General features: G+C 35.4%; 1 protein-coding gene across 4 annotated transcripts in view; it reads left to right on the forward strand.

The window, feature by feature from the left end:
* TEX10 (testis expressed 10) overlaps positions 1-18,729 on the forward strand; it is a 30,988-nt gene that overhangs the window by 5,697 nt on the left and 6,562 nt on the right. For 3 of the 4 annotated variants that reach the window (XM_036433193.2, XM_036433194.1, XM_036433195.1), the window contains exons 3-11: positions 355-1,067; positions 1,450-1,693; positions 5,247-5,359; positions 6,036-6,274; positions 6,996-7,131; positions 8,602-8,777; positions 9,882-10,059; positions 15,520-15,608; positions 17,723-17,856. In XM_036433193.2, the coding sequence (XP_036289086.1) occupies positions 355-1,067; positions 1,450-1,693; positions 5,247-5,359; positions 6,036-6,274; positions 6,996-7,131; positions 8,602-8,777; positions 9,882-10,059; positions 15,520-15,608; positions 17,723-17,856 (2,022 nt within the window). The remainder of the gene's footprint in view (positions 1-354; positions 1,068-1,449; positions 1,694-5,246; positions 5,360-6,035; positions 6,275-6,995; positions 7,132-8,601; positions 8,778-9,881; positions 10,060-15,519; positions 15,609-17,722; positions 17,857-18,729) is intronic. The other variant, XM_036433196.1, reaches the window with a different exon arrangement.

The following is an 18,729-nucleotide window of genomic DNA, read 5'->3' on the forward strand; positions in this document are numbered from 1 at the left end:
GCTTGTTAAATTAAGGGTATGAGAATGTACCCAACATATGTTTAATACATAGTAGGTCTTTAAATGGTAGTGATGATAGTGTGCCTAAGTCTGCATGCAAGTTATTTTCAAAAAGAAAATTCTAACCAAAAATTATGTAATATTTTTATTAGGCTAGAGGTACTTTAAAGATAAAACTGTGTTTCTGATCTTAATAAAAGCTAAGTGTTATTTAGAAATACTTATTGAAGCAGTTTTCCCGAGAAGTGTCAGTTTATCAGTATAGTTTTAGATAGCATGTTTGTTTGAAAATGATATAATGCACATTTATGTGTGTGTATATACCTAAAACCTGTATTTTTTATGTTTTTATAGGATTTGCTATCACAGATGCATCACTATAATGCTGGGGTTAAACAAAGTGCTCTTCTTGGACTTAAAGACCTTTTATCTCAATACCCATTTATAATTGATGCACACCTTTCAAACATATTAAGTGAAGTTACTGCTGTGTTTACAGATAAAGATGCTAATGTACGATTAGCAGCAGTTCAACTTCTTCAATTCCTGGCCCCCAAAATACGAGCTGAACAAATTTCTCCATTTTTTCCTTTGGTAAGTGCCCATCTCTCTAGTGCCATGACTCACATTACTGAAGGAATTCAGGAGGACTCTTTGAAAGTTTTGGACATTCTGCTGGAAGAGTACCCAGCACTAATTACTGGCCGTAGCAGTATATTGCTTAAGAATTTTGTAGAACTTATTTCTCATCAGCAGCTGTCCAAAGGATTGGTAAATAGAGACAGATCCCAGTCCTGGATACTTTCTGTAAACCCTAATCGGAGACTCACTTCTCAGCAGTGGAGGCTGAAAGTCTTAGTGAGACTCAGTAAATTCCTTCAGGCCTTGGCAGATGGATCCAGTAGGTTGAGAGAAAGTGAAGGACTTCAGGAACAAAAAGAAAATCCCCATGCCACTAGCAACTCCATTTTTATCAACTGGAAGGAACATGCCAACGACCAGCAACACATCCAGGTTTATGAAAATGGGGGTTCACAGCCAAATGTCAGTTCACAGTTCAGGCTACGGTAAGAAGGATTTCAGTTATGTCCACACTCAGTTTTCCTATATTGAATTATAACTGCTGACAATTGATGGCTAATGGTGGGAAGACATGCAGTTGTCTTTCATAGTTTTCATAATAGTTATTCATGATTTGGTTTTATTTACTGATGGGAGGAATCATTTGAAAGTATTAATTTATTCATTTTTAGCAAAGCCTAATGAGAAGTAAAGCTTGATAGCCTCTTGGCTTTGTCATCTTAGAATTTTATTTTTCGTACTAGTCTTGATCAATATAATTGTCAATTCATGGCTCTTTATTTTTACTGGTACTTTATATTTAAGATTTATATTAAGCAAGGAATAATTTTTAATCATTAAATATTTTTCATTTTTATTCTTTATTAGGAACCTGATTGGAGGAATAGGCAGTGTGGATGAAGGCTTGTCATCTACTGAAAACTTCAAAGGATTTATTGAGATAATAATTCCATTGCTGATTGAGTGCTGGATTGAAGCTGTTCCTCCACAACTAGCTACTTCTGTTGGAAATGGTGTAGAACGAGAACCACTGCAGGTTATGCAGCAAGTTCTTAATATTATTTCCCTTCTGTGGAAACTTTCTAAGCAACATGATGAAAACCACAAATTGGTGAGAACTAACGAGTTCTTTATTTCTTATTAATACCTTTTATCATAAACGGGCAGACTAGATATTAGCATATTGCCACTAATTGGTTATACACTATTTCTTCTTTTTAAAATCTTTTCCTGAGGACATGTTTATTGATGTTAGAGAGGGAGAGAGAGAGAAATATTGGTTGCCTCACATACGCACCCTGGCAGGGAACTGAACCTGAAACCTTTTTGGTGTACGGGGTTGGTGATGCTCCAACCAACCAAGCCATCTGGGAAGGGGAATTACACATTTTCCAAAAAATTCTTAGGGCTTAATTGTAATTTTTTTTTTTTTTTTTACTTTTGCTCCAAACAACAAATATTAAAATAGATTTGTGAGAGCGTTATCTGAATATTAAAAATTTTAAGTGAAATGCATAACTTACATTATGCTTATTTTCACTAGTTATAATTCACAGTGGGATTACAATTTATTGCTTATGGCAGATTGTTTATGTAGGAACATTCAATACCTGACAGCTACTTCTAGGGATAAAAATTGCTGATTAAGTAGTCTCTTCTGGTTTGTGCCACATTGCCAAGTTTAGTAGAAATTGATCACACTAAAGATCTAATAACCATCCCTGAGTTGTTTTTGAACTTTTGTTTTAGAGAAGAAGCTACACACGAACTTGCTGAGCATATACTCTTTTATTATGACAAAGGGTGTAAGATCAGAAAAATCTCTAAATGTTACTTTTATTGTAGGTAAGCTGTACTTGCAGGTGTAGTGTGAGTGAAATTAACCTAAATGACGTCTCAGAGTCAGTGTTCTAATAACACACTGGAAATTTAGTTTTGTATTTTAATGCTTGCTATTTTTTGTCTCTAGGTTTCATAGCTATTGTCTTTTTCCCACAAGGGAATTTGTGAATAGTCAGGTGTAATAATTTATGAAAGATTTATTGTCCGTAAATGTGGCTGTTTAAAATTAGTTAAGATTTAAGTTCTCCGTCACACTGCTATATTTCAAGAGTTCAATAGTTACATGTGGCTAGTGGCTACTATTTTGGACAACACATAAGGAATAGCTTTATCATTGCAGAAAGGTCTGTTGAACAGGTGCTAGTCCAGGCCTGGGAGTACAGAGATAGACGTGACTGACAAAGTGCCTGCTTTCACAGTACTTACCTTCTGGTGGGGTTGATAGATGGTAAACAAATATACAATGCCAGTATAGGAAGAAAGTAAAGCAGGGGAGCGAATACGTGCTGGAACAGAGTCAGGAAATGTCACTGAAAGAAGTGAAGGAGCAAGTCTGGTGAAGTCCTGTGGGAAGAACCTTATAAGCATAGGACCAGCAAGGGCAAAGGCTCTGAAGTGAGAACAAGTTGACAAGGAATGGCAGGAAGGGCTGTGTACGTAGGAAGGTACTGGGAGAATGGTAGGAGATGAGGGAGAAATAGTGACAGTGGCCAGATCACATAAGACCATGTGACCCATGGTGAGGAGTTTGGATTTTAACCTGAAGGTGGTGAAAAGACATTGGAGGGTTTTGAATGGAGTGACACAGTCTGAATTATGTTTATTTAACTTTAATATGTTGAATTTACACATAGAACACTAATGAACTCACATGGGCTCACTATTCAGCTAACTTGTAGAGCCCAAACTCAGACCTATCTGTCCCATGGATGATCAGTTCTGTTCTACCTACATTCCTGTTCCCTTTCTCCATTTCTGTATTACTATTTTGAAGAGTGATTTATGCTTATGTTTTTATTTTATTTTATTGATTTTTTACAGAGAGGAAGAGAGAGGGATGGAGTTAGAAACATTGATGAGAGAGAATCATCGATCAGACGCCTCCTGCACACCCTCCACTGGGGATGTGCCCGCAACCAAGGCACATGCCCTTGACCAGAATCGAATCCGGGACCCTTCAGTATGCAGGCCGATGCTCTATCCACTGAGCCAAACCAGTTTCGGCTGTTTGTTATGTTTTATAAGGTCACCCTGGCTGCTTTGTAGAGAACTAACTTATGTGGGGCAACGGGAAAAGCAGGGAGAGCAGTTAGAAGGCTAAAGTAATCTAGGTGGGAGATGAAGTGGCTTGGCATAGAATGGTATCTAGTGTTTGAAATGATAAGCAGCAGCTAGGTTCTGGTAAAGCCGGCAGAACGGCTGGTGTGCTTAGTGAAGGAAAGAGGAGCAAGGATGATGCATGTCCAGATTGCTTGGGGTATCCTGGAGGTTAATGCAGATACAACCGAAAGAGGTAGATGCTGCTGCTTTATCTTTATGTGAGAGGAGCTCTTATGCATGCTATTTGAATTGATAACTTTCAAACATTCCCTGTAGTTAATTATATTTAAGCTATAAAAGGTAGCTGGCATAATTATAAAGGATTATCTACTTAAACACTGAAATTGTTTATGGTCCAGGGCATCCCTTTCTTAATGGATAGGTCCCTTCCTGAAGCAAATTCTTACTATTTCTAATAGATTACAGAATTGGTGTAAAAGGAGGTAGATGTTATTAAGAGGAAATGCCATCGAGCCTAATGAAGAAATACTCTTTTCTGATGCAGTTTGGGAGTTTATTCCTTTTTCCCCACTGGGGAATGGGCGAGGAGTTCAGTTTATTCATGTTAACTTTAAGATGCCTATTAGAAGTCCAAGAGGAGATGTTGGGACTGTATTTATAGGTCAGGAAAAAGAGAAGAATCTAGTAAAGGACACTTAAGGAGCTATATGGTTACTAGCTATTTTAGCACCTCTACTCCCACATCCCAAGAAATCCCTCAATCTGAAAAAATGGAATGGTTGGTCCTCTGGATGGGAGGAAAAAAGTGTTGTAATCTAGAATTAGACTGTTTTACGTAGAGAGAATGAATGGTACATTCACAAATACTGCTGAAGAATTTTAGAGAAGTGTCGATTACCTTTAATAGGAAATAACGAAATTGATGGGGAATAGTGTTATAATATAAATAGAACACTAGGTAAAAGACATGTATTTTAGAAATATGTGTATTTTATAAATATTGCATTAGTGGTTGAAGTTCAGGGTTTTCTTCGATATTTATTCTCTCCCACCTCCTTTTGAACAGTAGATAAAGTTCAAATAAGAATAATTATTAAGCACCTAAAGAACTGTGGGTGAAAACTAGATGCTCTAACAGTTTATTCTGATTTTTAAATTTATTTACATATTATATCATGAAGAGAAGCTGTATTTAAAAAATATGTATGTTTGTATTGATTTCAGAGAGGAAGGGTGAGAGGGAGAGAGAGTGAAACATCAAGGACGAGAGAGAATCATTGATTGGCTGCTTCCTGTAAGCCCCCTACTGGAGATTGAACCCACAAGCAGGGCATGTGCCCTGACCAGGAATCAAACCATGACCTCCTGGTTGATAGGTTGATACTCAACCACTGAGCCGCACCAGCTGGGCCAGAAGGTGTATTTTAATGGTAAATTTATAGTTGAATATTGACAGGTTGTCAAATTTATGCTTACAGTTTTATTGGTTATTTATAATTACTGTTTTTAGCAGGTATTCTAATCTTTGCTCATTTTACTAGGAGTCTTGGCTTCGAAAGAATTATCTTACAGATTTCAAACACCATTTTATGAGTCATTTTCCATATGCCTTAAAAGAAATAACCAAGCACAGGAAAAAAGAAACAAATAAAAGGTATTGTGATTCTTTTCCACTGTACAGACTTGAAAAGTTGAGAAAATAAATAGCTTTAAACTTGAACTTTCTATACTGTGAGGTGTTTATATCTAATATATATGGGGCATATACTTAATATGTGAGGTCTGGTGCAGGGGCAGGGTTCCGAGGCCTGTCCAGTGATCTGGCCTGCCTTCGGGCCGTGCCACCCTTTGTGGTCAGCACATGTCATAGCAGGCTATCAAACTTTGCATATTAGCCTTTTTTATATATTTATGTGTGTGTGAAATAAAAGATCAGCACTATCTTTATTTGGCTAATCTTGAATAAATTACTTTAAGCCTATGAACATCTTTTTTTATTTTATTTTTTAAATCTGTAAAGTGAATGTTTTGTGCTATCCGAGTGTCAAATAGCAAATTATATAAATGTGAATTTAATAAAATTTGCTGAAGTGGATGCTTTTGGGAGAGACACTGTATAATTATCTTAAAAGTCATGTAGTTCTGCTTTCATTTATACATGAGGAAACTGATAATGAAACTAATATTAGTATGTTATCAATAACAATAGCCTGAAGAAAGTGATATTGGAGAAAAATAGTTTTCTTTGATTCACTTGTAGATTATTTAAGGATTGTAAGTGAAGTAGGCATGGTAGACACCAAACTTAATTAATGTGTCTTTGTTTTTAGCATCAAGCATTGCACGATTCTCTCCAATAATGTAGATCATCTCTTGCTGAATTTAACACTGTCGGACATCATGGTCTCTCTGGCAAATGCCTCAACTTTGCAGAAGGATGCCTATTGGATAGAAATGATAAGGAAATTTGTGACAGAGACCCTTGAAGATGGCTCTAGGCTAAATAGTAAGCAGCTGAACAGATTGCTTGGGGTATCCTGGAGGTTAATGCAGATACAACCAAACAGAGGTAGGTGATGCTGCTTTATCTTTATGTGAGAGGAGCTCTTATGCATGCTATTTGAATTGATAATTTTCAAACATTCCCTGTAGTTAATTACATTCAAGCTATAAAAGGTAGCTGGCATAATTATAAAGGATTATCTACTTAAAAACTGAAATTGTTTGTGGTCCAGGGCTTCCTTTTCTTAATGGATAGGTCCCTTCCTGAAGCAAATTGATACTATTTCTAATAGACTACAGAATTAGTGTAAAAGGAGGTAGATATTGTTAAGAGGAAATGCCATCGAGCCTAATGAAGAAATACTCTTTTCTGATGCAGTTGGATTAGAATTTGGGAGCTTTTTCCTTTTTTTCTTATAGAATGAATCCTGCCTTTCTTTACATTTCTTCTAGCTTGAAGTTATATCACTTTGTCAGTTTTTAGTGTGACTTACTAATTTTCTCATTCAAAAACAAAGCTTTTACATTAAGTTTCCATCTTAGTCACCTTTCTAATATCTTGTTTTGTTATCTCTACTTAGGTTTGTTGTCTTTATACTGTAATCTCTGGTAGGTTTGATTTTTATATTAGGCCATTGCTATAGGACTTCAATTGATAGTCATTTTGTGGCTAAGATCTGCTTTGTTATAGGAATAAAGAAAACTACCCTCTGTGTTTTTAAGGAATTTGGGGGCTGATGACCAAATATTTCCGATTCATAAGTAGTTGTTTTTTTCTATGTTTTTAGAGGCTACAGAGTCTCTCATTAAGGCAGTTTATACATTGTATCAGCAGAGAGGCCTTATCCTTCCAGTTCGGACTTTGTTACTGAAGTTTTTCAGTAAAATCTATCAAAAAGAAGAACTGAGGTCTTACAGATTCAGGTAAAGTTTCATTTACTTTGCCTTTTTTACACGGAATTAATTTTGTAGTTTATTTAAGAAAATAGGGTGATTAAATCCTAGATGGTGATGTTTACAAAATGATATATAATTTTATGAAGAATCATATAGAATAGTGCCAGTAATCTTTATACACATAACTGAGCAGATAAAAGCCTCTTTGAGTATGTCTACTTATAACTAAAGGATAGTTAGAACAACCTACAGCAGCCTAGCCTTTCTTTGCTTCTCATAAAAATTATGGAGATTGAGCCCTACTCTGTGTGGCTTAGTTAGTTGAGCATCAACCTGTGAATCAGGGTCACAGTTAGATTCCCCGGTCAGGGCACATGCCCTGGGTTGTGAGCTCGATCCCCAGTGTGGGGCGTGCAGGAGGCAGCTGATCAATGATTCTCATCATTGATGTTTCTATCTCCCTCTCTCCCTTTCTCTCTGAAATCAATAAAAATGTAAACAAAAACAAAGAGGGCAGTAGAGATGAGAGTTTCTGGCTTAGTTTGGTGCTATCAGTTGAGACAGACAATAGAAGAGTGGAACTAAGGAATTAGTTTCTTGATATGGATAGTTTGATGTTTGTTTGAGACAGCCTGGAAGAGATGTTTGGCTGGAAGATAGAGATTTGGGATACCCAGTTAATTGTAGGGAGTTGTTAGAATATATTTGAGTCTTTACTATAAGCCAAATACTTTACATAATTTTTCTGAATAATTCTCATAGTACTACTATGAAGTATAGATACTGTTCCTCTCATTTTACAGAAGGAAACAAGTTTAGGTTAAATAAATTGGTAGTTGTCAATCAAATAATGGGTGATAGAAGTAGCTGAGATTTTAAATTCAGGTTTGTGATGACAGAAGTCATACTTAAATCACTAAGTTTTTTGGGGTCAGCAAAAGTGATTGCTGTTACCTGATTAATGGAGACACTAGAGCTTTAGCAAGTATATTAAAGAACTGAAATAACGCAAGTTCAAAGCCATTTAGTGCAGGAGCACCCTACATTGACTGTATCAATAAGTTAATATAGTGCAATAATTAACACTGCTTAGGACAAATAGTACATGTTAATGTTTTTATTGATTTCAGAGAGAGGAAGGGAGAGCGTGAGACAGATAGAAGCATCAATGAAGAGAGAATAATTATCTCTCACCTGCATGCCCTCCTATTGGGGATTGAGCCCACAGCCCAAGCATGAACCCAGACCAGGAATCAAACCAGTGGCCTCTTGGTTCATGGGTTGATAATTTAGTGCTCTAAACTTAGTAAAACCTAGAAAATGCCACTAAATAAATGATGCTAGTATTTTCATAGGCTCTCAAATGTTTAAATGAGTGAATGCAGTATTCCAGATGACTTGTCACTTCATGGGGTATTTCGATTAAAAATTGTTTTTGTTTGAATTTATGTTCCTTGTCTTTCATATTATATTTTGTTCTTCCTTGGCCTTTGTTAGATATCGTAGTAAAGTGTTATCCCGTTGGCTGGCTGGTTTACCATTGCAACTTGCTCATCTTGGCTCCCGAAACCCTGAACTCTCAACACAGCTTATTGATATCATCCAAACTGCTGCAGCACGAGCAAATAAAGAATTACTAAAAAGTTTACAAGCTACGGCTCTTCGAATCTATGGTAAGAGTTTGCTTAACTGTACAGGTGATCATTGGTACACCCTGATTTAGAAAAGATGTTTCTAAGGGAAGCTCTTTAGGTTTGCCTCTCCTTTAAATTATTATAAGTATTTATTCATAATCGATATCTTGTATGACTTCACATGTTAATGTGCCTTATTGATCCCTAGAACTATTTCATACTTTAGGCAGAAATATCAATTAAAAGCTTTCTGTGATATATACATATATAATTTACATGTTACTGAGATGTAATTCACATCCCATAAAATTTGCATTTTATCATGTACAATTCAGAAAATTTAAAAAAAACATATTCCCAAGGTTGTGCAAACATCATCACTATCTAATTCTAGAATACTTTTATCACCTTCAAAAGAAACTACCCATTGGTAGACCCTCCCCATTCTCGCTTTTTCCAGCTCCTGGCAAACACTAGTTTATACTTCTATCTCTGGATTTGCCTATTCTGGATATTTTTATAAATGAAATTATGTAGTATGGGGCCTTTTGAGTCTGGCTTCTTAGAGTGTTTTTAGGATTCATTCATGTTGAAGCATATTTTAGTATTTTATTTCTTTATTGCTAAGTAGTATTTCATCTAATGGGAGTAACTCTTATATTTATCCATTCATTAAGTGAAGAACATTTGGTTTATTTCCATCTTTTGTGGGTATATTTTAAAATCTGTTTTTAGTAACGCTTATATGTAGGAGTACATGTATATAAACACACAAATAGATCTTTTGCTTTAGGTTAGGATTATGCTGTAATTGCCACTGTTTAGCAAAAGTGCTTCCTTTACTATTTTGCTTTGTATCCAATCCCTTTACCCCCATGAAAGTTCTTATTTCAAACAAGACAAACTTGGATGTTATGAAATTATTGCAGTGTTAGATAAATGTATCTTTAAATAAATAATGGTTATGCTCAATGTTTTACTTTAGAAAATAGCTTAAGCAATCATTATATGTTTTATGATAAAACTTTTTCATGTAATTGATATGTTGGAATTCAGCATAAGTAAAAATCATTCTGCTTTATTAATTTAATCTGTGTTGTACATCTTTATAGTTGAATTTAATGTGTCCATCTATCCCACTAGATCCACAAGAAGGCACTGTGGTGGTTCTCCCAGCAGAGTCTCAGCAGTGTTTGGTCCAGCTTATATATTTTCTACCCAGTCTACCTGCTGATTTGCTTTCTCAGTTAAGTCGTTGCTGTATTATGGGGAGACTCAGTTCAAGTTTGGCTGCTATGCTTATCGGGATACTGCACATGAGGTAACATGCTCAAGTGAGCTGTATTTTAAGTATATAATCCTTTTCCCTAAACATTGCTACTACCTTCATTTGCTCTTAATGCAGCAATTACAACTTTATATTATTGCTAGATAAAGTTTACTAGAGTAAGACTGTTTCAATTTGTTTAGTTAGATTGGAATAAGGGTTGAAATTATCAAAAGCATATAGTAAGGGCTCAATAGCAGGTGAAAGTGCTATGCTTAAAATCTTTCGTGTTATAGAATTGCGGTATAGACCTTCCTTTCAGGGAGCTCAGAATTTAACATAGCTAGTGAGATAAGTAAATTTGTGGACTCTGATAAGGAATCACTTGGAATCTCGTGTGAAAATACATATAACATAAAACTTAACATTTTTACCAGTTTTAAGTATACAATTAAAACTTTACAGTGGCACTCAGACGGTGTTACTCAGTTATTGAGTGTCGACCTATGAACCAGGATTTCCAGGGCACAAGCCTGGGTTGTGGGCTTGATCTCTCCAGTAGAGGGAATGTAGGAGGCAGCCGAACAATGATTCTCTCTCATCACTGATTTTTCTATCTTTCCCTCTCCTCTCCTCTCTGAAATCAGTAAAAATATATTAAAAGGCAACAATGGCATTAAGTACATTTAGATTGTTGTGTAACCAGGATCACTCTCTCTCTCCAGATTTTTTTCATCAACTTAAACTAAAACTCTGTGCCCGTTGTATAACTTCTCCCTGCCCCCTACCCATTACTGGTAACCACTATTCTATCTTGATAATTTTGATTATTCCAGTTACCTTATGTAAGGAGTCATACAATATTTGTCCTTTTGTGTCTTGCATATTTCACTCAGCGTAGCTCTTTAAGGTTTATCCATGTTGTAGCATGTGTCAGAATTTCCTTCCTTTTTAAAGCTTATTGATACTCCATTGTGTAAATACACTACATTTTGTTCATCTCTTCGTCTGTTGACAGACGGTTGGTTGTTTCTGCCTTTTGGCTATTGTGAATAATGCGGCTATAAACATTGGTGTATAGATACTTGTTTTAGTCCTTTTAATTCTTTTGACTATATTTCTAGAAGGGTAATTGTTGAATCATATGGTAATTTTTCAAGAAACTGCCATGCTGTTTTCCACAGTGGCATTAACATTTTACTCTGAAAGTTTTATAACTGTTTCATATTGCATGTGTTCAAAGAAGCCTTAACCGCCTCATGTTGGTATCATCTGGCATAGTATTTTAGTACTCAGAAATATTTATTACTGATTGTGGCTCATGGTCAGGGTCTGATATGGTTTTAGGCAGAAAGAAATTGAAATTTAGGCCATAGCTGTAAAGTTTAAAGACTAGTTTCCTTGTGGCTTTTTGTATAGATCTCCTATACCAGTTAAACAGGAGTCTCTCACTGTTTTGGTAGACTACCTTTCTTTGCCAGGCTTTTCATACCAGTTTAGGACATATATTTGAATCCAGTTCTCCAGAGTTTTCTGCAAAACTGACGATAATGTTTCCTTTTAGCAGAAGAGAGCTATTTGCAACATGTTGTTTACATGTGAATATTCAAGGTTTATTTCTTCTCTGTATATCTGCATTAGAGAGAGACTTGGTCTTATTTGAAGTATTTTAAACATTTATTTCTTGTGTTTTTCTTTGTTAGAAATTTTAAAAACCTTTCTCTTTGCCTAGTGTAAGCAATTATTTAGAGCTAGGCCTTTAAAAAAAGAAGTGTATTTTTATTTATTTTGTGTTTAATGATTTCCAGTAGAGGGCACTCTGTTCCTTTGAATAACTAATGAAGGGTCTATTTTAGCATTCAGTTAAAACCACCTTTTGAACACTTCCCTTTGAAATTTATTCTCTTTAGGAGAAATATTGTCTTCATAAACATCAATTACGCTTAACTTTTGTCAAGAATGTTTTTAAAAGTCTTTCTTTTTGTGGAGATTTGTGATGACTGTTGAGAAAATATGTTAATTTACACATAATGATAAAAATCAACTAAATTAAAAGTTGATTGTCTTTGTCATTAGAAGTCCACCAAATTAAAGTTTGCCTTTTAGTATTTTCACAATCTGTTAGAATGCTTCTCTTTCTGTAATTATATTGTTAAATGAATCTTTTAAAAAAATAATAAAAAATTAAGACAAACTTTTTTAGGCCAATACCACTATCAATGTATCACTTTCCCTAGATTTAGAATAAGAACAATGCTTAGTTTCTTTTAGCGTACACAAGGGTGATTTCATATCTTTGTTATTTTCTTCAAAATATCCTCTTCTGTCCTTGACCGTGGCTATGACTAGCCAACTTTTTCATTATCTGTTACCTGTGGTATTATAGTCCAGCTTCTCAATCCCTTTATTTTGTGCACTGTTGCCAGATGGATTTTCTGAAATATTCCTTGAATCATTTCTGACTTTTGTCTGTTACCTTAGAGTTGCTACCCCTACCTTTTTCCCCACACATACATTTAGAGTTTGTTTTTTTTGAGTTTGACTTTTCCCTCATACCATTATCCTGTGTTGTCCCACTGGACTTTGCTCAGTTGTATCCTCTTGTATCCTCTTCTACTCCTAGTTTATTTACAGCTGGATTGGGGAACATAAGTGCTAGATAAAAATCTCTCAGAGAAGGGAGAGATTCTTGGACTTTAAGTAGAGTGAATATATGATCTGGTCTTGGAGGAGCAGTTCCAGTTTACTTCTTTTGTTCCAGCTTAATCGGCAATAACGTCCCTTTATTCTCAGACATGTCCTGGCTGAACAGTATACCAGTATATGGACATCATAGTTTTAAGGACAGTGTGATCTATTACTTGTCTTTTATCCAAAATAGATTCCTAAATGAATGTATTAGGTCTAGTAAAAATTAATGTCGTTTTCTAATACTTTTTTAAATCGAATTTATTTAAACAATACAACAAAATTTAATCAACAATATAGTTGCCGTTGTTTTCTACTACTTGTGCCCAACGCTCAGGAAGCATTTTAATCCCTCTGTTGTAAAATTCTTGTGATTTTGATGCAAAAAATTCGGTCAATGCATTTTTGAGGCATTCTTCATTATTAAATTTTTTTCCAAGAAGAAAGTTTTGCAAAGAACGAAACAAATGGTAATCGGAAGGGGCAATATCAGGAGAATATGCAGGTTGAGGGAGAACTTCCCATTCCAACTGGCGCAGTTTTTCAGCAGTGATTCATTCTTGCAGTATGCGGTCGTGCGTTATCGTGGTGAAGAATTACGCCCTTCCGATTAACCAGCGCGGGTTCTTTTTCTCTTAAAGCTTGGGCTAACCTTTCCAATTGGGCACTATACACTGCACTTGTAATGCTTTGGTTAGATGGTAAAAGTTCATAATGAAGAATTCCTTTAAAATTCCACCAAACACACAACATCACTTTTTTCGCATGTAAGTCAGGTTTTGGCGTGGGCTGCGGAGCCTCATTTGTGTCCAACCATTGAGGCCGCCTTTTCAAATTAACATACAGCACCCATTGTTCATCTCCGGTAACAATTTGCTCTAAAAACGGCAAACGGTTTTGACGAGAGAGGAGCGAACTGCAAATTGTGACTCTTTGATTACGGTTGTTGTCGGTCAACTCATGAGGAACCCATTTTCCAAACTTTTGGACTTTGCCAAGTGCACACAATTGATTGGAAATTGTTTTTTGTGAACAATTTAAAGTTGTCGCAAGCTCTTGTTGGGTAATTTGAGGATTTTGCACCAAAAGAGCTTGAAGAGCTTCTTGATCAAAATTGGACACACGGCCTTGACCACTCTTGTCATCTAACGAAAAATTTCCCTCGCGAAATTTCTCAAACCAATGCTGGCATTTTCTGGCGCTAACTGCATCTTGACCAAGAGCACTACAGATGTTTTTTGCAGCCTCACTTGCTTTTCTTCCTAATTGGAACTCGTAAAGCATGCAGTGCCGAATATGTTCTTCATCCGCCATCTTCTTAGCCCTAGTTTTGCAACAAAAATCAAACCAAACACAAACTTTTTCAAGCAAAACTTGTTAATGCACTTCACACGTTCTGTAGATACCACGTGTTTGAAGGTTATGTCAATACAAGTCAACGCCAAGCAAGATTTTAAACGTTTAAAAACGACATTAATTATTACTAGACCTTTTAGCCACTGGATGGCACAATTGATTCCTAGTTTCACTGGGTTAAATACAGTTAACAGTAAAAATTAAGTGCTTCTAATTGAGTTAGAAAGTCCTAATTTTTCTCTGACATTTATTCAGATGTCTATGAGAAAATTTGTAGTCTTAGATTATTGGAATTGACCATTCTCGGCCTTTTGCTAGATTCCTGGTTGACATTTGCTGTTTTCCTTCTTTTTTTTTCTTCTTTTTTTTAAAAAATATATTTTATTGATTTTTTACAGAGAGGGAGATAGAGAGCTAGAAACATCGATGAGAGAGAAACATCGACCAGCTGCCTCTTGCACACCCCCTACTGGGGATGTGCTCACAACCCAGGTACATGCCCTTGACCAGAATCGAATCTGGGACCTTTCAGTTTGAAGACCGACGCTCTACTACTGAGCCAAACCGGTTTTGGCTGCTGTCTTCCTTCTTATCCTTATCTTGAAGAGAATTTTTAAAGGAGTCACTGGAAACTGAACTCATAGCAGGAACCAGATCATCCTCATTTAATGAGAAGCTGCTTTACATTTAGATATTTCCTAGAGTCCTCTTCCAATACTTTCGCTACACTATTAAGCAGACCTACTTATAGCTTTACAAAGTATGGGAGCATATATTTAGTTATCTTTGAGTGGCTTTTAATGTAAGCATTCTTTGCCTAATTAAGATATTTTGGCTTAGGTAGGAATCTAGAGCTTGTTTAAAGTAAGCAAGGTGAGACTTTATAAAAATCAAGTAGTAAATGCAAGCAGCTTAAACTACTGGAAAAAATAAAACTTAGCCCTAGTTAGTTTGGCTCAGTGGATAAAACGTCAACCTGTGGACTGATGGTTCCCCGGTTCTATTCCAGTCAAGGGCACATGCTTGGTTGTGGGCTTGATCCCCAGTAGGGAGCATGCAGGCAGCAGCCCATCAATGATTCGCTCATCAGTGATGTTTCTATTTCTCCCTTCCTCTCTGAAGTCAATAAAAACACATTTAAAAAATAAACAATAACAACAAAACTTAATTTTGGCTCCTTAGAGTATGATTTTCAAATGTGTAGAAATTTTCTAAGTTATACCATATACTCTGTGGGCCAATTATGCTTTTTAATGAGACTTTACATAAATATAAATATGTTAAAAATTAAAATTTTCATATCATGGTAGTTGAGTGCTTATATATAAAGTTAACACATCCTCTAGGTTTTGTTTAAGCTGTTAAATCAGACTTGTTTTTAAAAAGAAAAAATGGTTATATTCTGTATTATTATTCTTGAGTCTTCAAGGTGGTCACTTCTGGTAATATTTCTCCCATTGTTTATTATAGATCATCATTTTCTGGTTGGAAATATCCAGTTAAAGACTGTTTGATGAGTGATGTGGATTATTTCAGTTTCTTATTTTCAACACTTACAGGTAACCACATTCACCTACCAAGTTAAAGAAAGAAAAATATCTAGTATGAATATTATCCTAAATTTACTGTTCTAAATTTTGAGGATGATAAATAAGATGTCTTTTAGAATGAATTTTATAGATTAATAAGTGGAAATCTTTGAAGGAATATTTGTACCCTACATTGTCAGGCTCTTGAGGCAGGAAGATGCATGATTCGTCATTTCATCTCATACCACAAGTACCAAAATCTTGGGAAGTACTTGAATATTATGATTGTTTTTTCGCTTTCTTCTTAGTCTTATTTCTCAACTTTCTCCCCCCAACTTTATTCTTATCCTTGTGAATTGGACATACCTGACTCTTACTCAGATAGCCAGAGAAAGCCCCATTGCATACTTTTAAAAATTGATGAACAGAATATCCATTTTAAACATGTTCAAAATGTTCAGCTTGATAGGAAGAACATCAGATTTTGATTAGTTTTTTTACATTCCATTTGCTCTCAAAGTAAAATTGGTAAAATGAATATAGAAATGTCATAAGTTATATGTGTGAGTGTTGTTTAAATGATTGTACTTGTTCAACATTTCAGTTTTATACTTGGATGGCGATGAGATTCTTTGAAATTTTTTGGAGACTTGTGATTAGGAGACATATAATTAATGTCAGAATCCAAAGAGAAGTTGATAAGTTCTGAAAATGAGCTGAATCTTGCAAGATAAATCCTATATAATAAAAGCTATAAATCCTATATAATAAAAACCTAATATGCTACAATAAGTGTCCGGTTGTCCGTTCAACCAATCAAAGCATAATATCCTAATGATATGCTAAGGCTGCTCAACCACTTGTTCTGACATGCGCTGACCACCACGGGGCAGATGCTTTGACCAGTAGATTAGCTTGCTGCTGGGGTCTGGCTGATCGGGACTGAACGAAATGAGCTGGACATGCCCTGGAGCCTTCCTGCGGTTCCTCTTGGCTGGCCAGTCTCCCACATCCCTCCCTGGCCTTGATCCCTCCCTGGCCTTGATTGTGCACCAGTGGGGTCCCTTAGCCTGGCCTGTGCCCTCTCACAATCTGGGCTGAAGAATAATCCCCATCCCAAGCCCCCCAGTGCATAAATTTTGTGCATCAGACCTCTAGTTTTATATAAAAGATAAATGTAGATGCCTATATGTTGACTTGATAGTTTGGATGTACACATTTGAAATGGAGGTGGGGGCTTTATGTTTAGGAGTAGTATCTGTCAAAAAGGTTTAATGATATTTAAAAGCTCATTATGAGCCAGTAATGGATGTAGCTCTGAAACCAGATGCTGCTGCTGTGGGCTATGTTCATGCAAATATAGTGATAGGAACATCAAAGCAGAAAGCTAGGATCAGACTGACTACATTGCTGGTATTCTGATCATCATGAGAGCTATCTCTCAGGAAGGACTGTGGATAGGTCAGGTCAAGTATAATGTGTGGTAAGAGAATTAGATAGTAGTTTGAATGGGCTATTATGTAAGAGAACAGAGAGTTTGATATATGTATAGAATATACTTGTTCATTTGTTTTTTATTTTTTATTTTTTAAAATATATTTTGATTCTTTACAGAGAGGAAGGGAGAGGGATAGAGAGCTAGAAACATCGATGAGAGAGAAACATTGATCAGCTGCCTCCAGCACACTTCCCACCGGGTATGTGCCCGCAACCAAGGTACCTGCCCTTGACTGGAATTGAACCTGGGACTTTTCAATCCGCAGGCTGACGCTCTATCCACTGAGCCAAACCGGTTAGGGCTGCTTTTTTAAACCTACCGTTATTTGGAAAGATTGCCTTTTACTTTTTTTAGGTAAATGTCATAAAGCCCTTTATAAAAGAGGGAAAGCCTATTTCCTGCTACATCATAGATTGGGTCGGAGCACACATTTGTGTACATAATTATATGAATTTTACTGCCTCCATTACCAGCTACTCATATAAACAAAATACTACATGAAATGCAAAAATGTGGAGGCAACAAGATAGCTTAAAGAAGATTTTGTCTTAACGATACATGTCATCTGTTTTTAAAAAAATATGAACAATGTCCCTTGCTTTGTGATTTATTTTTTTAATTTGACTTTTCTTTTTACCCAAATTAGGGTTTTCAAAAGAGGAATTAACTTGGCTTCAGAGCCTTCAAGGAGTTCCTCATGTCATCCAGACACAGCTCTCCCCTGTGCTACTTTACCTTACAGACTTGGAGCAATTTTTACACCATTGGGATGTAACAGAGGTAATGGTGCATTTACAAATAAATTTCTAGCTATTACAATTCAATAGTATATATTAGGATTGCCTTGCATGAGATATTCTTAGAGATACAAAGTAGTATAAGACATGATCCATGATCTGAAAGTGTTTATGATCTTGGACAGGAGTGTTTTTCATTATGGGTTATGCCATTAGAATAAAATAGCAATTTGAATGATACTGATTTATTTTCTTTTACCTTGCACAGGATAAATAGTATAGGTACATCTATGGAAAGAGGAAAGGTTTCATAGAAAAGGAAGAATTTAACTTGAAACATTGAAGGATGAGTAAGACTTATATAGGATTTGGTGTCCTTGAAGGTGGCTTTTTTTAAACAACAAAATTTGAGCAGTTCCTTTGATTTTAAGATAATCTATACTTTATTAAAATTAAGTTTTAAACCCTAATTCTTCCTCAAGATTAAACGTTCAACTTACAAATCTTCCTTTTTAAAAAAATAGTAAACTTCAGCATTTATTTTAAAAGGGGACTTTGATGATATATTTTTTCTTTTAAAACAGTTAAAATTTTAAACTGTTTAAATAACTGTTAGTATAGTTGCTATTTGTCAAGTAGTTCAGTTTTCTACAAACCTCACAGGTGTTAAAGTAAATCTTAAATATCTGAACTTAAATGTGATAAATCTTAATACCTTAGGCTTCACTATCAAAATTTGTATTAAAGTTTAAATTAATTACAGACACGGTTTAAATTGGAATTATAAAGCTGATCTTTTACCTTAATGATAAAAATTGTCTTACATGTTACAGATATGTAAATTAAATAAACTAAAATAACATAAACATTAATACTAAAGATTCGATTCTTTAAAAACATTTCTATATTAACTAGT

The sequence above is a fragment of the Pipistrellus kuhlii genome, unplaced genomic scaffold, assembly GCF_014108245.1.
Source record: "Pipistrellus kuhlii isolate mPipKuh1 unplaced genomic scaffold, mPipKuh1.p scaffold_m20_p_12, whole genome shotgun sequence".
Taxonomy (NCBI): Eukaryota; Metazoa; Chordata; class Mammalia; order Chiroptera; family Vespertilionidae; genus Pipistrellus; species Pipistrellus kuhlii.